This window comes from Neoarius graeffei, chromosome 2 (genome assembly GCF_027579695.1).
Source record: "Neoarius graeffei isolate fNeoGra1 chromosome 2, fNeoGra1.pri, whole genome shotgun sequence".
NCBI lineage: Eukaryota > Metazoa > Chordata > Actinopteri > Siluriformes > Ariidae > Neoarius > Neoarius graeffei.
In genome coordinates, this window is record NC_083570.1 from 74487940 (window position 1) to 74510167 (window position 22228).

A 22228-nucleotide genomic window follows, 5' to 3' on the forward strand; every position below is an offset into this window, starting at 1 on the left:
GTTGTCATCCACCACCTAAGTGTACAGCCTGTACAGGTCAGTGTCTCCACAGCAGTTCATTCTGTGTTTCTGTGACCTTCTTTTCTGATGTTTCCTTTGGTTAAACAGGTGTACCACCTGGAAGGATGCAATTATAAAGTCATTTGGCTGACAGTGTGCTTCTCAACACTCAGCTGATCCATGATGGAGTGCTCAGTGGATGAGAGCATGTCTTAATAGACCTGTCCAACACACACTGGCATATGTTTATAATGATGAGAGGTGGGGATCATAATAAGCACACGTTATGTATGGTATATTGTTTGTATACCAGATCCATCTTCCATGGGCAGATAATATAAGTCTGAAAGAACTGCTTAATTAAGTCATTAAACACTGTTAGTCTCTGTAAACATCAATGCTAAATGACAGTAATATTCCAAGCAAACTGGTCATGGAAAAAGAAGCAGAGGAAGTGTGAAACATGCCCTTCAATCATCCCCCACCAGGTCTGACGTCAACAGACTGGAGGTGTTCTTCCACACGAGAGCAAAAAAAGAAAAAAAAGGAAAAATCTGGGCCAAATTCAGAGCTCCATATTCTGTAATGCACAGTTCAAAATCTGGATTACTGGATGCTCTCTCTCTCTCTCTCTCTCTCTCTCTCTCTCTCACCAAGTGTCGGTGCTTCTTGCCTTTCCATCCAGCCTTCTTTGCTACTGTATGTGTGTCATGCCTAAAAATACTCTCGCCTCTACTTCAAAAGAAGACTCTCAGTTTCCCTCAGCACCGTTTACTTTGGCAGAGACAGAAAAATCTTCACGTCCTCAAATGTGAATTTCATAGATTATCGGAGAATTCTGTCCTGATTAGAGCATTGATTAAGGACTGTGTGCAATCAGCACTTTAATAAAGAGGTAATTACCTCAGCGGCTGTGTACCCCCCTCCTCTATCTCCTCCTTTCTCTCTTTCTCATGTGAGTCATATGCAGGATTGAGGAGCATGCACATGACTAATTTTGTAGACTTCTTTCAGCATTTTCTCCCACTTGCTATTATAGTTGCTGTTTTTCTCACACTTTTTAGCTATCTCATACTGCTCTTATAATTTGAGGCAAAATGGTAGCACAGTATCTATACTATTTTGCAGTGGGTAAATAATGGTAAAGTAGGGGTGATGTAAGTTCACCTTTCAGCCAGTGTCATACATTCTAATTTATCACAGCCTATCTGTGTTGAATTTTCAACAAACCAAAAGCCTGAAATCCACCACGCTTGCTTTCATGTGCCAACAACACGCAGAGAGACACAGGTGTTAAAGATGGTGCAGGAATGAGCTGCGAACGCACCTCTCTGAAGCTTCTCCCACGACGCTGAGCTGGTGAAGCAGTGTGGGAGTGGGCAGATGGAGGTTAGATTTTGTGTGTGTGTGTGTGTGTGTGTGTGTGTGTGTGTGTGTGTGTGTGTGTGTGTGTGTGTGTGTGTGTGTACACATATCAGTGTGGGGAGTCAGATGGCAGAGAAGAGGGCATGTAGAGAGCCTGTGCTTCTGCAGGGGGCATGCTGACCGCACCACAGAGCTCAATAAACTATGGCAGGTAGGCGGGAGACGCAGCAAAAAAACCCTGAAAATGTTCACACTATCCAGCTAGAATCGTTTTTACTGCAATCTCATATTCAGGAACTTGGAAGGTGACAAAATTCTTTGAACTTGTGTTTCTTTTATTTAAATTATATACATGTCACATTAAATAAAACTCATAATTTACATAGTATGTGTGATGAGTATCTAATTCAAATACACAAAATTCATATTCAAATACTTTGCTCAGCTTCTATAAGTTCTATATGGGAGCTGTGTCTTGATCCATGAGTATTTTGGTGATTACATGGAGTATTTCCATGTAATTTTATACAGTGGCATGTGTTTCCTATTTGTGAATGAATGTAGTATGGAAAATATATCTCATTCTCATCTCATTATCTCTAGCCGCTTTATCCTGTTCTACAGGGTCGCAGGCAAGCTGGAGCCTATCCCAGCTGACTATGGGCGAAAGGCGGGGTACACCCTGGACAAGTCGCCAGGTCATCACAGGGCTGACACATAGACACAGACAACCATTCACACTCACATTCACACCTACGGTCAATTTAGAGTCACCAGTTAACCTAACCTGCATGTCTTTGGACTGTGGGGGAAACCGGAGCACCCGGAGGAAACCCACGCGGACACGGAGAGAACATGCAAACTCCTGGAAAATATATGTTTAAACTTTTATTTTTACAAACAGCAGCTAATTAAATGCGCTATACTGAGCATAATGATATTATAAGAATAGTAATCTGAACCATGTTAGTATCTGCAATTAAAAAAAAATACTCCTTTATTTAAAATATAAATTAAATTCAAAGCAAGCGGCATATTATTTGAAACACCCACTCAAAGGCAAGCTTTTGTAGTCCTGATAAAGCTTGATGAACAATCCAGCCTCTGTTAAGACAAATCTCAAGCAGTTTAATTAGGTTTTGTGAGCACAAAGTGGTGAACATGAAGAGTGTATACACTCTACCTCTTTCCCCTCCCTCTCTAGATCACAAAACTCAATTTCATGCCTAATAGGTTCATTACAACTGTCACGCTTTGAGAGCCTGTGCTGATAAATGCTCGTAAGAGCTGAAAGTCAAACCACCGAAGGAAAAGTATAAATGAAGTGTACGCATGTCTATACGTAAGTACACAGACACGCAGGCATACACCAACATAATAAGACCGGTTACTGAACAGTAACCATGACAATGAACTAGATGGATTGCTTTGCATGTGTCAGGATTTTCTATTTTTGCCCTTTTCAGGAACATTCCTATATAAGATAGAAATACTGTTATTTGTGCTTTAAAATTCACTGACAATAAATAGCTTACACCTGCACTTATACATTAACCTCAATTTCTATGCAGCTTCATCATCCAGACAGATAGACCATGCTATAGGATTTGGTGCAAGGAAACAAAAATAACTCAGTGGAGAAAAGTAGAACTGTGGTATGACAAGGAACAATACTTCATCTTGATAGTAACCACAGCTCTTTTAGAACAGAGGGGCCTTCATGTTTTTTAAAGGTTTGAAGTAAAGATTAGGCTCCTAAGCTAATAGAGATGAGGAACAAAGACAGAGAATTAGGAAGGAGTGTCCTATTGGGTGAAACTGCAGATGAGGAAAAGAAAGTGATTTGTTAAATGATTGATAAGGCTAGTGTGGGCATGTGTGTATAGACAAGACAAGAAGCCTTTATCCTGATGCGCTACATCTGATTGGAGTCTCATCACATCACTCCTGTGGAGGACGGCCCCATATGGACAGTTGAGAGTCACACTTGGAAGACGCTCTGGACACTTGCAGTAATGCTTTTATGGCTGAAGACTACAGTTGACTCGCTAACTTTGGGACTGCAGTTGTCATGAACAGTTTTGCACTCAAGTTTCCATCACTGAAGAGTTTATAACATCAACGAAACTGACTTCATGTTAAAACTGTTAATGTTATAGTCATGCTGTCTGTTGTTGCCCAAATGAGGATGGGTTGCCTTTTGAGTCCGGTTCCTCTCGAGGTTTCTTCCTCATGTCATCTGAGGGAGTTTTTCCTTGCCACCGTCGCCATGGACTTGCTCATTGGGGATAGATTAGGGATAAAATTAGCTCATGTTTTAAGTCATTCAAATTCTGTAAAGCTTCTTTGCGACAATGTTTATTGTTAAAACGCTATACAAATAAACTTGACTTGACTTGACCTTTATTTGTCACAGGTACACTCAAGCACAGACTCAAGCACAGTGAAATTCCTCCTCTGAAGCAGCAAACACACACATGCGCACACACAAGTGAGCAATGAGCACACACAGATACCCAGAGCAGTGGGCAGCTATGCTACAGCACCCGAAGAGCAGTTGGGGGTTAGGTGCCTTGCTCAAGGGCACTTCAGCCCAACGTTCAAGCCATGGCTGCCTCATGTTAACCTAACTGCATGTCTTTGGACTGTGGGAGAAACCGGAGCACCCGGAGGAAACCCACGCAGACACGGGGAGAACATGCAAACTCCATACAGAAAGGCCCCCATCAGCCACTGGGCTTGAACCCAGAACCTTCTTGCTGTGAGGTGACAGTGCTAACCACTACACCATCATGCCACTCGTATAGTGTAAAGGGGCTATGTTTCAGTTTACTTGATATTCCTGACTTCTTGCATATCATCCATCCATCCATTACCTGTAGCCGTTTATCCTGTTCTACAGGGTTGCAGGCAAGCTAGAGTCTATCCCAGCTTACTATGGGCGAGAGGCGGGGTACATCCTGGACAAGTCGCCAGGTCATCACAGGGCTGACACAGAGACAAACAACCATTCACACTCACACTCACGGTCAATTTAGAGCCACCAATTAACCTAACCTGCATGTCTTTGGACTATGGGGGAAACCGGAGCACCAGGAGAAAACCCACGCAGACATGGGGAGAACATGAAAACTCCACACAGAAAGGCCCCCATCAGCCACTGGGTTTGAACCCAGAACCTTTTTGCTGTGAGGTGACAGTGCTAACCACTACCCCATCATGCCACTCGTATAGTGTAAAGGGGCTATGTTTCAGTTTACTTGATATTCCTGACTCCTTGCATATCATACCAGAATGAAATAAAAATATTTCTTGGTTTGATTTTTATGTGAGGAGAGAGGCCAGTCCCTGCCCTCAGGCACTGCTAATTTAGTTGCTATTTACAGTGCTGGATTTATGCATTGGGTTCAGATCGGTAGCTTCCATCTGTGTGGAATACTAAATCCCTGTTTGCTGCTACGCATCAGCAGCCAATACATATTCTGACCCTGCCTGCCACTCACACTCAGAGACAAAGCAGGACTCCTTTTTTATCACACCTTTTCTCTCCTTCTTTTAACCTGTATGATGTTCAAATCTGATGTTTCCTGTTTAATGCACTTCATTTTCTCAATACTGCCCAAAGTTGTTGACCTCAACATCCCTTGTATTTGTAAATTCTGGTAACGGAAGCGTCCTAATCCTAGTGCCCGTCAAATCCCCCTGTGGTGTTTTGAAAGCATTAGCTTCCAGGTGCTTCCAAAATCTAATTTACCCTTTGCTCCCTCACATCATGCATATGGCAATTTCAATTGCTCTCACCAAGGAATATAATTAAATCTCAGTGTATGTTTATGCATGACTTGGCTTATTCTCTCCCTGTGGCAGATAGTGCTCATTGAATATTAACAGGAGTCCTCTGAAGGGAATCCAAGGAGATATCTTAGAGGTTGAAGAATCAGCCAGGTTCAGTGAAGAGCACTGTGGACAACACCGAATGTACCCAATCGGTTTGTATATGGAGTGTCAGACAGAGCTGTTTCACATGGAATTCCATTTGCGGAGTTATTGATTGACCTTAGGGGGGGAAGTATAATCACAATATAAATCAGCGAGGAAAAAACAATATCCACTACTTCACCCAAACAACACTCTTATAGCCTTGTACCTCAAATATGTGATGGAGGAAAGAAAAAAATAACGTGAGAAAGCTAAAAGGATCTATATCCACTTCAGACCCCCTTCACTGATGTTCATGTGTCATATATTCGTAGAGATGTTCATGTGTTTCCCCATGTGATTCTCAACAAAAATCTTTCTCCGTCCCTAGGGTGGAAAAACAAGCAGACTTTCACGCAACTTGGTGGGAGGCCACAGTAGCCAAACCACACGCGGCTCTGTACATTGACATAATGATGGATGAACCCACGTCCCATTCGTTTCATTTTAGTTCCTATTTACAGCCAAGCTTCATTTGATATGCTGTTTTATGTTCCCCTGATCCCATGCTGCATAAGGTTTTACTTTTTGGTTATCTGGGAATTAAAGACCAAACATTTAACATTGCCAGAACAAATAACTTTGATTGGCACTTTGAAAAGTAACACTAGGAATTTAGTCAGCTTCCATCAATGTCAAATCCAGATAACAAAACAATATAAATTGTATTAACATTATTAAACTGTCATCTTGCAAGTCATCACTACAGTAACCCCCACATACAGCCAGTCTTTGATGAATCTGGACTGCATCTTGTCCTCAAATCATGGCTTCTGTTTTTCGCAGCATGACGTTGCAGTTGGCCCTAACAGACGTGGCTATAAGAGGAGCACTTTGATGACCTTGTGAATGTGTCCTGTGCAGCAGGCGGACTTTCCCACGCCTTCCCCTGCTCTCTCACACCCCAGCACAAACAAAGCTTACTGACACAGGAAGAACTGCACGTCCCAGAAGTCGTCCTCTTTCTGCCGCAGCAAAAGATAGAATAGAGTCACCCAACATAATCAAATTAGAAGATTAAAAAATTAAAAACTAAGCACTGCTTCACTTCAAATTCAGGGCAGGATTAAAACTCATATGGTGGTCCTTTTTCATGTTCCCTCTAACTATGAACCTATTCAAAACCTAGTCAAATTAGAACTCATTTGTCCTTGGGTAAAGAGAAAGTGAGCACACTAAATGTCACAGCCAACAATGGGAATCATCAACAATTAAATTACATGATTTAGTGAGGTGGGCTGTTTAGAGTTGAGCACATGGTAGAGAGGGAAGGAGACAGTAATTTAAATTGTCTAAAATGAATGGATTTTTCCCCCCAAGGTTCCCAAAGAGCATATTAATGAAATTATATCTGAATGATGTTCAGCTCCAGGACTCAGGACTTTATTTAGCTGTTTATAAGCATTTAGGTAATTTCACTTTTCTCATACTTAACACCATAATACCTTTTTTAAGAGGTGGGAGGTTTTAAATCCACTAACAAAAAGTAACCATATAAATAACTTTAGAAAAAAAAAACATCATTAGTCAAGGAAATAGGTTAAGTGGTGGAAACTAAAAGAGGTTGAACATCAGAAGGAGTTTAGGGAAGAAATGAGATGAGCACTGAGTGGTCATGGAAGTCTGCCAGAAGATTGGAATACTACTGCTGTACTAGTAAGAGAGGCAGCAAGGAAGGTGCTAGGGTGGTCATCGGGAAGGAGGAAGGAAGACAAGGAGACATGATGGTGGAACAAAGAAGTGCAGGAAATTATAAAAGAGAAGAGGCTAGCAAAGAAGAATTGGGACGATCAGAGAGACGAGGAAAGCAGGCGGTTATACAGAGAGACGAGACAGAAGGCAAAAAGAGCAGTAGCGAAGGTGAAAGCAGATGCATATCAGGAGTTGTATGAAAGACTGGAGACCAAAGATGGAGAGAAAGACCTGTACAGACTAGCTAGGCAGAGAAACAGGGAAGCAAGGGATATACAGCAGGTAAGAGTGATGAAAGATGCAAATGGAAATGTGCTGACAAACAAAGAAAGTGTATTAAGAAGGTGGAAAGAGTACTTTGAGGATTTATTAAATGAGGAGAATCCAAGAGAGAAAAGGTCAGATTCATTGGAGACAGCAAATCAGGAAGCAGAGTTGGTTGGTAAGGATGAGATGAGGGCAGCCATGAAAAGAATGAAGACTGGGAAAGCAGTTGGACCAGATGGTATCCCGATTGAGACTTGGAGATGTTTGGGTGAGACGGCTGTGGAGTTCCTAACGAGATTGTTTAATAAGATCCTAGAGAATGAGAAAATGCCAAATGAATAGAGAAAGAGTGTGCTAGTCCCAATATACAAGAATAAGGGAGATGTACAGAGCTGCAGTAATTACAGAGGGATAAAACTGATGAGCCACACCATGAAGCTATGGGAAAGGGTATTGGAGGTGAGATTGAGAAGAGAGGTAGCAATCTGTGAACAGCAGTATGGGTTTATGCCAAGGAAGAGCAAGTCGGATGCAATTTTTGCTTTAAGAATGTTAATGAAGAAGTACAGAGAAGGCCAGAGAAAGCTACATTGTGTGTTTGTAGACCTGGAGAAGGCATACGATAGAGTGCCGAGAGATGAGTTATGGTATTGTATGAGAAAGAGTGGAGTGAATGAGAAGTATATTAGAGTGGTGCAATACATGTATGAGAACAGTGAAACAGCAGTGAGGTGTGCAGTTGGAACAACTGACTGGTTCAAGGTGAAGGTGGGACTCCATCAAGGATCTGCTTTGAGTCCTTTTTTGTTTGCCATAGTGATGGATAGCTTGATGGACGAAGTGTCACCATGAAACATGATGTTTGCGGATGATATTGTGATATGTGGTGAAAATAGAAAGGAGGTTGAGTTGGGTTTGGAGAGATGGAGGGATGCATTGGAACGAAGAGGAATAAAGGTGAGCAGTAGCAAAACAGAATACATGTGCATCAATGAGAATGGGGATGAGAGCGTAGTGAAGATGCAAGGAGTAGACATAAAGAAAGTTGGTGAATTCAAGTACCTGGGGTCAACTGTGCAGGAAAATGGGGGCTGCGATAGTGAGGTGAGAAAGAGAGTGCAGGCAGGGTGGAGCAGTTGGAGAAGGATTTCGGGAGTCATTTGTGATAGGAAAGTCCCAGTAAAAGTGAAAGGTAAGATGTATAAGACAGTAGTGAGACCAACTGTGATGTATGGATTGGAGACCGTACCCTTAACGAAGAGACAGGAGGCAAAGTTGGAGGTTGCAGAGTTGAGGATGTTAAGGTTTGTGATGGGAGTGATAAAGTTGGACAGGATAAGGAATGAGCACATCAGAGGGACAGCACATGTGGAGAGCTTGGGAATTAAGCTAAGAGAGATGAGACTGAGATGATATGGGCACATCCTGAGAAGAGATGCAGAGCATGTGGGAAGGAGAATGTTGAGGATGGAGCTGCCAGGCAAACGAAAATGAGGAAGGCCAAAGAGGAGACACATGGATGTGGTGAGAGAGGACATGAAAGTGGCAGGTGTGGTAGAGAAGGATGCAGAAGACAGGGAGCAATGGAGACGAAAGATCCGCTGTGGCAACCCCTAATCGGGAGCAACCAAAAGAAGAAGAAGTCAAGGAAATAGGTTCTTCCTAACACCCTAAAGGGTTTTGTTCCCCCTTCTGGAAGGTTTCATATGTAGTAGGCAAGCTTGTAGGCCTAATTTTAAAGACTTCTGACTTGACTTGGACTTGAGCACTGATGACTCAGACTTGGCGGCACGGTGGTGTAGTGGTTAGCACTGTCACCTCACAGCAAGAAGGTCCTGGGTTCAATCCCAGCAGCTAGCGAGGGCCTTTCTGTGTGGAGTTTGCATGTTATCCGCGTGGGTTTTCTCCGGGTGCTCCAGTTTCCCCCACAGTCCAAAGGCATGCAGGTTAGGCTAATTGGTGGGTCTAAAGTGAGTGTGAATGGTTGTCTGTGTCTATGTGTTAGCCCTCCGATGACCTGGCAACTTGTCCAGGGTGTACCCTGCCTCTTGCCCATAGTCAGCTGGGATAGGCTCCAGCTTGCCTGTGACCCTGTAGGACAGGATAAGTGGCTACAGATAATAGATGGATGACTCAGAGTTGTGCCTTAACTGCATTCAGACTTGTAAGTTGGAGATGAAGACTCTGATTTTTTATTTATTTTTTGTAACATACCATAATAATTTGGCATAAGATATTTATGGCAGCACAGTGGTGTAGTGAACACCTCACAGCAAGAAGGTTCAGGGTTTGAGCCCAGTGGCTGACAGGGGCCTTTCTGTGTGGAGTTTGCATGTTCTCCCCATGTCTGCATGGGTTTCCTCTTGGTGCTCCGGTTTCCCCCACAGTCTGAAGACATGCAGGTTAGGATAGCTGGAGGCTCTAAGTTGACCATAGGTGTGAATGTGAGTGTGAATGGTTGTTTGTCTGTATGTGTCAGCCCTGCGATGATCTGGCGACTTGTTCAGGGTGTACCCCGCCTCTCGCTCATAGTCAGCTGGGATAGACTCCAGCTTGCCCATGACCCTGTACAGGATAAACAGTTATGGATAATGGATAGATGGATGGATATTTATATCTACATTCATTTTTATACTAATTTCATGCAAAAGAATGCACATTCACCTGTTCATACATCATGTTCAAGAACAAACTAACATTAATGGCGCTAAAATGTCCCTAGGATTGTTCGCTTTGCTTATACAGACTTCTCTTGCAGTGGGAAAAAATGCACTGCTATGTGTTTCATATGGAGAAGAACTATCGAGGAGACGATGGGGTCAACCTCGAACTTCAATCGTCATTTGGCAAGACTCCATCCAGAGAAGGAAGTGATATGCTATGTTCATTGCACTGTTGATAGCGGAGATTGCTTGCTGACCGATGAATTAGCTAGTGTTAACCCTCTCTCATGTTATTTGCCCTGCTGATAGTAGGCGGGGCTTGCTGAGCAATGAACAAGCTTTTTACCTGTAGCCTGTTAACTAAAATGGGGCAGTCAAGCAGTAACATTAGTCCAACACAGTAGCAGAGACAGCTTCACATAAAGGCAGCAACAGCCACCATCAAATGGTGCGGTTGGAGTCTTGTTCTCGGACTCGACTCGGATAAATAGCGTACTCGACTCAAAATTTTCTTTAATGACTTGGACTTGACTCAGACTTGAACACTAGGGACTCGAGACTGAACTTGGACTCGAGGTTTAGTGACTCAACTCCAACACTGGTAGTATGTACAATCCTAAACAAAGTGTTTCCCTTTCACAAAAGTTTCAAATAGCCTCTTTAGAAATATAGAACCCGATTTAAAAAAAGCCAAACAAACAAACAAACAAACAAACAAAAAACCTTGAGGGGTTTTAACCATTTTCCATGAGTGTAGTCTTGGCTCTTGCATGTCCTCTTTTGTGTTTCAGGTCCCCTTACTGTAGGTCTGGCTCCTTCAGATAGTATTCAGTCTTACACTGGGTGTTAAGAGCTCCAGCTGATTAAAACACAGTCACCCTCCTCCATAACACAAAGGCGAGCAGCTTTATTAGCGAATGGTTCATCTACTGGGGATCCCACTGCCTCAGGCTTCAGTGCACAGGAGAGCTACTACAGGGAAGAAAGATTTGAAATCATCAAGCATTCTGCAGCAAAATTGAACTTGCTTTAGTAAGGTATGTCAGGGTTTTGAGGAAGTGTAGCAATATCCAGTACTGAATAATGTATTTACACATTTATTAACTTTTAATAGTCCAAAAATTATTCACTGCAGGAGTGATGACTCCACTCAATTCCTACATCAATCCAACATCAGTACTCTAAAATCTATCCGCACGTCCCAGAAAAGTAATAACGTTCAGAATTTTGATACACTACAAGTGATCCATGAAATATGATAATAACCAGAGAGCTTGTGGAAATGTAAATTAATTTCAATTTAAAAATAAAAGCTGTTTAACCCCTTCAACTCGCAGGACCAGGTTGCCTAACTCTTGTGACTACATACCTTCTCCTGTTAGTTTCACTGGAGTTACTGGATCATTCAGAGTAATTTCAGAATGATATGCTTTAAGAGGAATAACTGAATAATTAGAATAATGAGACTTTAATGGGTAAAAACTCCTCAAATAATATTAATCAAGGAAAACTCACTTAGTAGTTTTGTCATTGCCATTTCTTTTACACCACAGCACAGATGAATTCTCAAATCAGAAGATGTTTAATTTTCTTCAATAGCCGCTCTGACGCTAGTTCCAGCTGTGATATAAGTGAGAGGTTTATATTAATTCACTAAATCTAATATAGCTTATTGTAACAGTGCATATAAGGACATACAAGGACTTCTATGGTGGACGCTACACATAATTTAACTCTAAGAATAAGCATATTTTTTAAAGGTGTCTCCAATACTGGAGTTCCCTGTATCAGCACATTTTTATGAGTTAGGTTTTTCGCCAAAGGAGAATCTTCAGGACAGAGGACTTTGCATTCTTTCCAGTTTCTCAGTAACGTGACAAGTTTCTTGTCTCATTAAATTTAACAGAGAGAGAAAAGAGAAGCTTGTGAGCGAACAGTGGTTTATAGTTGGTATGTTTTAAGTAATAACAGGAACTAACTTGTATTGCAGACGTTTCATTACATTTACACTATCTATAAATTACTTTAAAAATGTGTGTCAGTGTGTTGTGTTAATGTAAAAAATTTAATTGTTGGCAAATCACATATAGAAACACAGAATTAACTGCTGTGTAGACATTATATATAAAAAGTGTGTGTGTGTGTGTGTGTGTGTGTGTGTGTGTGTGTGTGTGTGTGTGTGAGAACAAAAAAAAGTGTTAAAATATGTTTCATATTTTAGATTCTTCAAAGTAGCCAGCGTTTACCTTGATGACATTTTGCACACTATGGCATTATCTTAACCAGCTTCATGAGGTCGTCACCTGGAATGCTTTTCAATTAACAGGTGCCTCGTCAAAAGTTAATTAGTGCAATTTCTTACCTTCTTAAAGGAACAGTCCACCGTACTTCCATAATGAAATATGCTCTTATCTGAATTGAGACGAGCTGCTCCGTACCTGTCTGAGCTTTGCGCGACCTCCCAGTCAGTCAGACGCAGTCAGACGCGCTGTCACTCCTGTTAGCAATGTAGCTAGGCCTGAGCTCCGTATCAGAAGGTGTTAGTACGCCTGTCATTATAGTGCGGACTTTCCATAGCATAGAAAATCGCTACGTTTCAATTTGTGTAACTGAACTTGTTTCATATCACTGGTCATATAAACCTATGTAAACAGGAAAAACGCGGAAGAGTTTGGTCGCATCTAACTACAGCCCAAAAAAATACCATTGGCCATACTGAGCCTAGCTACATTGCTAACAGGAGTGACAGCGCGTCTGACTGCGTCTGACTGACTGGGAGGTCGCGCAAAGCTCGGAGAGGTACGGAGCAGCTCGTCTCAATTCAGATAAGAGCATATTTCATTATGGAAGTACGGTGGACTGTTCCTTTAATGCATTTGAGATCAAACACTAAACAGTAAATAATAAAAATACAGTAAATAGCCCTATTCCACAACTGTAGTAATCCATATTATGTCAAGAACCGCTCAATTAAGTAAAGAGAAATGACATCCATCATCACTTTAAGACATGAAGTGTCTTTTAATTAATAAAGATTAAAAAATAGAATGAGCAGGTGTGTCCTAGCCTGGCTAACGCGACTTCAAAGCTCTCCGAGCTATTGGTCTGGCCAAGATATTAAGCCCAACCATTTCCCAGAGCCCGTGGTTGACCTGCCTCCCTGAAATGCCTCAGTTTGCTACTGGTCAAAGCCAGAAAAGGCTGTGATGAAGCTTAAACCAATCACATCACTCTTTCCTCTGACGTATGCGACGCGACGGGGCTAACTGGTAGATTAAACTCTTACCGAAGCCGGTCGGGAGCAAGGCGAAAACGTCCTTCCTTTCAATAAATACCTCCAGGGCTGCTCTTTGCTCCGTTTTCAATGAGAACTTCCCATTGAATGCTTTCAATACAGCATCTATGCGTAATAGGTGCGGAAGCGTGAATGAAGCGCTTCCGGCATAGATTCTGTAAACAATCTATGGCTTCCGGTCGCAGTTCTACTACGTCAGTGCCTTGAACACGCCTCTACCCAGGGCCGTTGGAGATGCTCAAAGTTGATTGGTTCCCGATTTTTCGGGAGCTTGGAAGAGCTGTAGATAGCTTGCCTGGCCAGACTAAGCTCGCAACAGGCCCTCGTGTTGTGTCACGCTTAGGATGGGCGGGCCCAGGCTAGGTGTGTCCAAACTTTTGACTGGTACTGTAGATAGATAGATAGATAGATAGATAGATAGATAGATAGATAGATAGATAGATAGATAGATAGATAGATAGATAGATAGATAGATAGATAGATAGATAGATAGATAGAATTATTAACATAAAGGAAGAATTCACCTCCACTGGTTGCAGACTCTCTCTCTTTCTAACACATTGCAGAACAAAGGGGAAGAAAAATGACTCAGAATAACAGAAAATCAGTCAGAAGCATCTGGGGACTGCAGGAAAACCCAACTAAAATATTAATGTGCAAATGAAATATTGAGTCTGTCTTTAGTGAAATGTTTGAGGAAGTGCTCCACCTTTAGCACAGAACATGTGACACTTAATAATACACCACGTGCACTCCCAAGAAGGTGTTTTCCACCACTATAAAAGTGTATATGTACACTATCTTAAGTCCACAGGAACAACATTAAAGTTATATTGGCCAATGCTAAGTGTCTGTCTAATCTGAATATGAGTCAAGTCAATTTATTTATATAGAGTTTTTTTTTTTAACAGATATGGTCAGAAAGCAGCTTTACAGAAAAATAAAGACTTTAAATATATGGACTAATAATTTCATCCCTTATAAACTTATTTGTCCCTAATGAGCAAGCCTGAGGCAGTATTAGCACAAGTAAATTATTATTATTATTATTATTATTGATTTTAAAAAAGGACTATTTCATTTTATTTCCCAAATCACCAGCAGTGTTTCTGTAGTAATGGCTTATTCCTGTACACCTACTTGAATTCACGGAACTCCTGTTGATGTGAGCTGGGAGTGGGAGGAAGAACAGTGTGGGTTTACAGTTAGCAAAGCTTTAAATTAAACTGTGGACACAGTGCACACACACATACAGGCATGCTGTAACTGTCTCTTCGGATGAGAAGCTGTGCCCCACCCCCTAGCTTTTAGCTCACCTGGCAAATGAGCCATACAAAATGAATTGGAGTTGACGGGTCCCTCTGCCAAGTGACAGGCCAACAAAATTGAAGCTATCAATCAGGCACCCTCTCTGTATTAATGCACACACAAATCAAACACACACACACACCAAAAGTAATCTACTCATCAGTTACCGGTATACCTGTTTGTCCCCTTAACCCCTGAGGAAAACTATCCATTTGGATCATCGATGATGAGTATTGAAAACAGGTGTTGCAATATCATGTGCTCTGCACATAGTTCAAGTTTCATACAGATCACAAGCAGATCACTAGCACATTATACCATTAAAGCTTGGCGAGAACTGGTGAAAAACAATAGCAGGAGTGCTTTCCTTTTGCAGGAGACAAAAGGGTTAACTCCATTATAACAAACCAATCAGGATGGAGAGTAGCACTGCAAAACCTCCGCAGTGTGAGAGAGAGAGAGAGAGAGAGAGAGAGAGAGAGAGAGTAGGAGTGGGGTGAGAGTGTGCAACAGCGTGCTGGGGTAGATGAGCCAAGCTTTCACACACACACGCTGACATACACCACAGCGTGAAGAGCAAAGCAGAGATAGAGAGGGCAATATGTGTTCATGTACTGTATATATGTGTGTAAGAGAGGAGAAGAAAGATAGAAAGCAGGGATAAGGAGGACAGGACAAGAAAGTGTGAGGACTGCCTGTATTTGCCTGTGTATTCTCATTTTCTTGGCACTCTTGACCATTTGGATGATGAAAGGAATATGAATGTTTAATGCTTCTCTCCAGGGCAACTCTGGAAACCTCAGGGAAATACCGTAGTGAAGCCATCAAGCAACATCATTCCTTTTACACCACTTGGGATTTGTAAGGTTTTATGAAACAGGTACCTGCTGGGACTCCCTTTACATTAGAGGTAAGTTGGTGACATCAACAACCTTGACTATTAAGAAGCATGCACATTCGCTGTGATGATCAGCCATATTTTGGAAAGTCACTTGTTTTGTTACAGTGTGAACTAATATAGTGAGGTGTTATTTGAGAAAGCAGAGCTTATGAGTTTGGGTTCCCATGGATACACCAGCTCTTCTTTGACAGATAGAGAGAAAGATAGAGGGGGGGAAAGACGCAACAGAAGTCATTACCATCAGTAAGCTGTCTGCATGAATCTCCTGTGGTTTTTGCTGGGTAATGTTGAGCTTCCTGTAGTATACAAATATCAAGTCTTCATTAGTTTTTAATTCAGCACTCCAAATTTTCAGCCAATCGATCCTCAGCTGCAAACTGACTTGCTTGTGCTCAGCATCAGTTTGTGTTTATTCCAATCAATAAGCGATGGGCTATGGTGGGGTTTTTTGGGGGGACAACTCTTATTTTTACAGTTTAACAGCTCCTTTAGCTTAACAGACCTTAATCCGACAATTCCACTAAATATTATAAAATCCAAGAACATTTACAGTAATATGCACTGTGAAAGAGATTTGGCCTTCAGTTTAGGATCCAATACGCCTTTCCTAAAAAGGACTTGCTCAGGGTGGGAAGCTGTGTGTATGTATAGTAGATACAAGCTTCTGGTCCTCATCCTCTGCAGCTCCCCAGCTGTCCTTTCTCTTACCTTAACAGAGACCATAATCAAATTGAGAGGCAATGCACTTCCTCAGCCTGCAACAGGAGCATGTATGGGCAATGCATCCGTTCTTGCATCAGGGATTGGTGACAGGCTTAGTGCAGGTTGTTTTGTTCATCAAGGCTTTTCTGCTCTGTCTTCCTCTGTCAGGCTTCTGGAGAAATGGAGCTGAAAGGGAATGTGCTTTTGAGGCAATGCGTGGTCCACACAAGCACCAGTCCAATACCCTGTGGAAACTTGCCAAGCCAGGACCCATGGCAATAGGACTCAGCATTTATCCTCTGTATACATTGACTGTCCATAAGGCATATGAATCCAGATTGCTCAGTGGAACTTTTACTGGAGATGGAAAATGTCACTATTTACATGAACAAGCAAAACAGTGGCATGTAATAAACGACTAAATGCACTTCAGTAAAAGGGGATGGATTTATTATTCGCCATGGCAATGACAAAATCTGGATTTATGGGTTACTGTTAACAAGGGGGATGAAAGTCCCCCCTCCGCACGCACACAACCACTCTCAAGGGCTGACCTCACCAATACTGTGACTTTGGTTTCCTTGGTGGAGGTTTATGTAAACCAACAACAGCAAATCAATAAGGACTTATCACCGTGCTTGGTCCATAAAATTTTAATTACAGGAATACAGTGCAGACAACAGAAAGGCACACTGATATCTGACAGGGTCATTTGAATCCTAGGAATAACTGGAAGCATCTGAAGCTTTAAAGACTTATTTTTAAACCTGAAGTGGATGTATTAATAGATCAACACATGAACTTTGCTCTGAATCATTCCAAACAATTCACTGGATTTCCTTTATGGGTTTTAGTAATATATCTAAATATATGAAACTGGGACAAAAAGGGGTTTCTAACTGGGAGAGATATAGGACAGTTTTATCCATGACCCACAGGGAATGTGGATACTGGCCTAATATTGTTAAACCAGAACATGGCTGTGGCCTAAGAATTGCAATCAGTTTAATAAAAAAAAAATTAAAGAAGTGCCAACCTACTGTGGAAACCAGGAGATGTGAATTCCCTCCTGGACTGCAAGGATTGCAAAAGGTGCAAAACTCTCCTTTGAAAATGATTGGGTGCGATGTTCGATTTGGGCTCCACCCAGACTCTTCTGGGCCAACCACAGGCTGTGGATACTGAGAGAGACTGGAGAGGGGTAAGTTTCTCCGAGTTAAATTATTATTATTATGATCATTATTATTATGAGGATATTGTCAAGGCATATTTGGATATCTGAAAACAAACAATGCCAAAATGTTATCTCCAGTTCAATTCTGCTCTTAAATGTCATTGTTTTTTAATGTCACCTTGAACTCTATGTGGCCAGCAGTGTCCAGCCAGCGACCTTGAAGCAGCTTTATATAATACACACCGTCCTCGCACCCTACCCACAGCCCTGTGGCTCAGTGATTGGTCTTCTTCTTTGTACAAAAACATAATGCCAAAGACATAGAGAAGAAAAAAAATTATAATACTTTGTAGTCTGAGAAAAACAAGAGGCCATCACATCACACAAATTTTGATTATATACTTATCCTCTGACCATCTACATGGTAGTGTGAAGATGCTGGAAAATATATTATACCTGTTGAAGTGCAGGTGGATGGATTTTTATTTTAAAAGGGCATTAAATTTAAAAAGTCACTAGCAATTGTGTCTGTAGTTCTTGATGTTTTGAAGGTTGTTTTCCAAAAATCTCTGCTCCAGTCTGTTTCTTGTTCCTTCTCTTTTTCCATTTATTGCATTTGTCAAGTCCAAAGAAACTAAATAATGTTTAATTGCTATGGAACACCACAGCCTAACAACAACAAACTGATATTTGCAGAGCTTTCCTCATCCCTGTTTCATAGATATTAATTTTAATCAGCAGTAAATACAAGCATGCATATTTGTAACTACTTGTGTGTATATATATATATATATATATATATATATATATATATATATATATATATATATATATGGTTAGGGTTTTATATATATATATATATATATATATATATATATATATATATATATATATATATATATATATATAAAACACACAACAGTTATTCCACGAAATTGAGTCGTACATGAGCTGATAACCGACGCGGCACTATAAGCCATGCATTACGAGCTTGAGTGGAATATCTGTTTTATTCTATCCACATTCACTGGATTTTGAGAAACAGAGCATTTTTTTTGGCAAATTTGATAAATAAAAACTTTGTACAAAACGTCCAACAAACTCACATTCGGCTTAGAACGTAAACAAACCAGCAAAATGACAGTAGCAATTTGAGAAAAATGCTATAATAATAATTCTTATTTTTTTTTTAAAAAAAGACACATTTTTCCCATCAAATACTTTTATTCTATATTTTGTTGCTTTTTTTTTGCATTTTGGGGGTTTTGTTTTTGAGTGAAGCTTTAATTTTGTCCTCAGTTGGTTCAGCAAAATGCTCCACCATTTTGTTTTCTCTACTCACAGTATATGAGCTGATATCCTAGTAGTAGAGTAGCCAATCAGAGCATGTGATTGCTCGTATCCAGTGAATGTGGACAGAATAATTATAATTGTATTACAACCTCCTCACTGGTGAACACTCAAACATTGTTCACATAGCATAGCTGCCGACTGCTCTAGGTGTGTGTTCATTGCTCACTTGCGTGTGCGTGTTCACTGCTTCAGATGGGTTAAATGTAGAGGAGGAATTTCACTGTGCTTGAGTGTATGTGACCAAATAAAGTTGTCTTCTTCTTCTTAAACATTTAATCTCTGACATTGTCCCGATTCTGCTTTCTAATTGTTGCCCCCATTTCTTTGGAACAGGATAATGCACAAGCCTATCCCTTCAGCACAGGAGGAAGAAAGCACCATGAGTAACGTTACAGTCTTGGACATCACTGAGACCGCAAGCCCAGCCATGACGGCGGATGAACCTCACTCCTATCCCCTCAGTTTCCAGGTCTCCCTGACCGGCTTCCTGATGCTGGAGATAGTGTTGGGCCTGAGCAGCAACCTCACTGTGCTCGTCCTGTACTGCATGAAGTCCAACCTGGTCAACTCCGTTAGCAACATCGTGACCATGAACCTGCATGTGCTTGATGTGCTGGTGTGTGTGTGCTGCATCCCACTGACCATTGTCGTGTTGCTTCTCTCACTGCAAGGTGACACTGTGCTGGTCTGCTGCTTCCATGAGGCCTGCGTGTCCTTCGCTAGCGTGGCTACGGCTGCAAATGTGTTAGCCATCACACTCGACCGCTACGATATCTCTGTCAAACCAGCCAATCGTGTGCTCACCATGGGCCGAGCGGTGGCTTTGTTGGGGGGCATCTGGGTGCTGTCTTTTCTTAGTTTCCTGGTGCCCTTCATTGAGGTGGGCTTCTTCAGACCAGAGCCAACCAAAGCTAACCAGACTGCTGTAGTGCACGTTAATGAGTATTACACAGAATTAGGCTTGTATTACCACCTGGTTGCACAGATCCCCATCTTCTGCTTTACTGCCGTGGTCATGCTGGTTACTTACTCTAAAATCCTGCAGGCACTAAACATCCGCATCGGAACACGTTTCCATGCCTCACAGAAGAAAAAGAAGATGCGATGGAAAAAGAACATCTCACTCATGTCGTCTTCACAACAGCAGCTGCCCGAAGTCACAGATGGCTCTCAGGGTAGCAGTGGGAACCGTAACGTGCCACTGGGCATGAGAGCCTCAGTGTCTGTGATCATTGCCCTACGGCGAGCTGTGAAACGTCACCGCGAGCGACGGGAAAGACAGAAACGGGTGTTCCGCATGTCACTCCTTATCATCTCCACTTTCCTGCTGTGTTGGACCCCGATTACTGTTCTAAACAGCATCATCCTCAGCACAGGCCCCAGTGACCTCAATGTGAAGCTACGTCTGGGCCTCCTGGTCATGGCGTATGGAACAACAGTCTTCCATCCGCTCCTTTACGCTTTCACGCGGCAGAAATTTCAAAAGGTTCTAAAAAGTAAGATGAAAAAGCGGGTGGTGTCCATCATTGAGACAGATCCAATGCCCACCAATTCAGTCATAAAAAACTCATGGATTGATCCAAAGAGGAATAAAAAAGTGACATTTGAAGATCATGAAGCCAAACAAAAGTGTCTGTCATCTGAGGATGTTGACTAAGTGCCAGTACTTGCAGGAACACCAGTACACATTGTAGCCTCAAAAAACAAACTTTTAAAACCTTCATTATGGTCATAGTGGAAAGAGACTGACTCGTGTGTCTGCTATAGATGGAACTGCATTAAATGTGAATATATTAATTAATATATCAGTTTATTACTATTTATATGAACTTCAAATTTAGTATAATAGTTTGACATTCACTGTGCTGTTGAAAACTGCATGTTTTTATAACACTGTATATATATATATATATATATATAATTCAATAATTGAGACGTGTATATACACAATATTGTATGTATCAATATTAGAATACATAGGCAACACATACAAGTATTTGTAATAAATTAGGCAAAAAGACGTCTCTGGGTTCAACATATAAAATTGCTACTCTGTCCAATAGAAAGCAGATAGAAAGCAATAGAAACCTTTACCTCTTGCTGATGTAATACTAGTTTTATGGCCCAATTTATCACATTGTCCTCTTCCCCCTTTGTGTTGTTCTCTTGAACTAGCTAGTCATTATTTAATAACTAATTAGCAAATTACTATGAATGCACAGTTAGTTGAAGCCAAAAGGCAAGCAAGTCAACATCACTTGTGCATCAACAAATTGGCATTATGCCTTACATCAAGTGACTTGCAAACAAGGGAAATGCCTGGTTTGTTTCAACAGTGCAGAACGTAAAAGAAGACTGGAGAGCCATTCACCTTATTTTCCACACAGACAATTTGCTCTTCTGTTCAAGGACATTGCTGTATTCAGTGCACAAACCCGTGTTTTCTTTCCAATACTGAAGGGCATCCAGGCTTAGTAAAAGAGCTTAATTTAGGATGGCCTCCACATCAATATTACAGTAAGCCACGTGGTACTGGCTTGTCCTGCACCACAAAGGGGAAGATCAATGTTAAATAGGCAGTGGAGGCTTAAAGTTAGAGCTGTCCATCCCAGAGGCATATAAATTATGGTGGGGGGGGGGGGGGGGGGGAATCAATCAATTTCCATCAACCAAAAGTCAATCTGTTGAAGATTTTTGTCCGTTTTTCATCCACAGACATCCAGATGAGAACTTTCTCACTCCTGCAGGGAGGCCATTTCCTATTTTTGAGCCCAGCTGTTTAATGTGCGGGAGCATTGCACATCTAATAAAACGCCTGAGCTCCCCATCTGATCAAGGTCACTTTTGTTTTGACAGCCAAAAATGTAATAAGGAATTCAACTCAGCCAGAATGGCCTCTATTGACTTTCATAATGTTTGGTTTTTCAGAGGAATCAAAAAAGGTCATTAGCACAAAGTCAGCTCAACACTTCATGTTTATTGAGCTTTAGTCTCAAATGTCAGATGCAGCTCTTGTCTTGCCCTTTGTAGCTTTGACAGGGAAGAAAAACAAAAGAGAATGAACATATTTCAGTATGACTGGTTCACATGTGTAAGCGCAGGCATGTGTGAAACCAAGTGAGCGCAGGAATGCGTTGTGTGCGATTGTTCTGTCTGAATGTGTGGGAGTGTTGGAGCGCATCTGACAGCTTTAACAAACGATGAAAAGTGTTTTACAGGTGGAGGAAAGTGGGATGCTGCCCTATAGCTCTCAGCATCTCATTCCATTTGTATCCTTCTACTATCTCTGTCTTGCTGCCATTAGATTATTGAATTGAATTCATTTGCCTTTTTTTGGACTAATTAGCATGTTGCATATCACACATCAGTATTGAATAACACTTGTAACACTGATTGGTGATGTAAACATAGAGCTCGTTGAGTGGTTCAGAAGCATCCTGATCAGGTTTAATACTCTAGAATGGATGAGGAGGAAAATCTTTAAACCACAGTACAGCCTTGTGGACAAATAATGAAAGACGTTTATGACT

General features: G+C 41.4%; 1 protein-coding gene across 2 annotated transcripts; it reads left to right on the forward strand.

The window, feature by feature from the left end:
- Positions 1–17053: 17053 nt before the first annotated feature.
- gpr22b (G protein-coupled receptor 22b) lies at positions 17054–20355 on the forward strand. 2 transcript variants are annotated; one of them, XM_060909707.1, is made up of 2 exons: positions 17054–17386; positions 19032–20355. In XM_060909707.1, the coding sequence occupies exons 1-2, from the start codon at positions 17298–17300 to the stop codon at positions 20353–20355; spliced, it is 1413 nt and encodes a 470-aa protein (XP_060765690.1). In that variant the 5' UTR covers positions 17054–17297. The 2 variants fall into 2 exon arrangements, with proteins under 2 accessions (XP_060765690.1, XP_060765700.1); XM_060909717.1 differs by having other exon boundaries at positions 17308–17372.
- Positions 20356–22228: the final 1873 nt, after the last annotated feature.

Excerpts from the sequence above, each read along its gene's own strand:
- gpr22b (XM_060909707.1), top strand. The coding sequence starts at position 17,298 with ATGTTCGATTTGGGCTCCACCCAGACTCTTCTGGGCCAACCACAGGCT. Across the intron at positions 17,387-19,031 it reads AGAGGGGTAAGTTTCTCCGA|GATAATGCACAAGCCTATCC; the intron begins GTTAAATTATTA and ends TCTTTGGAACAG.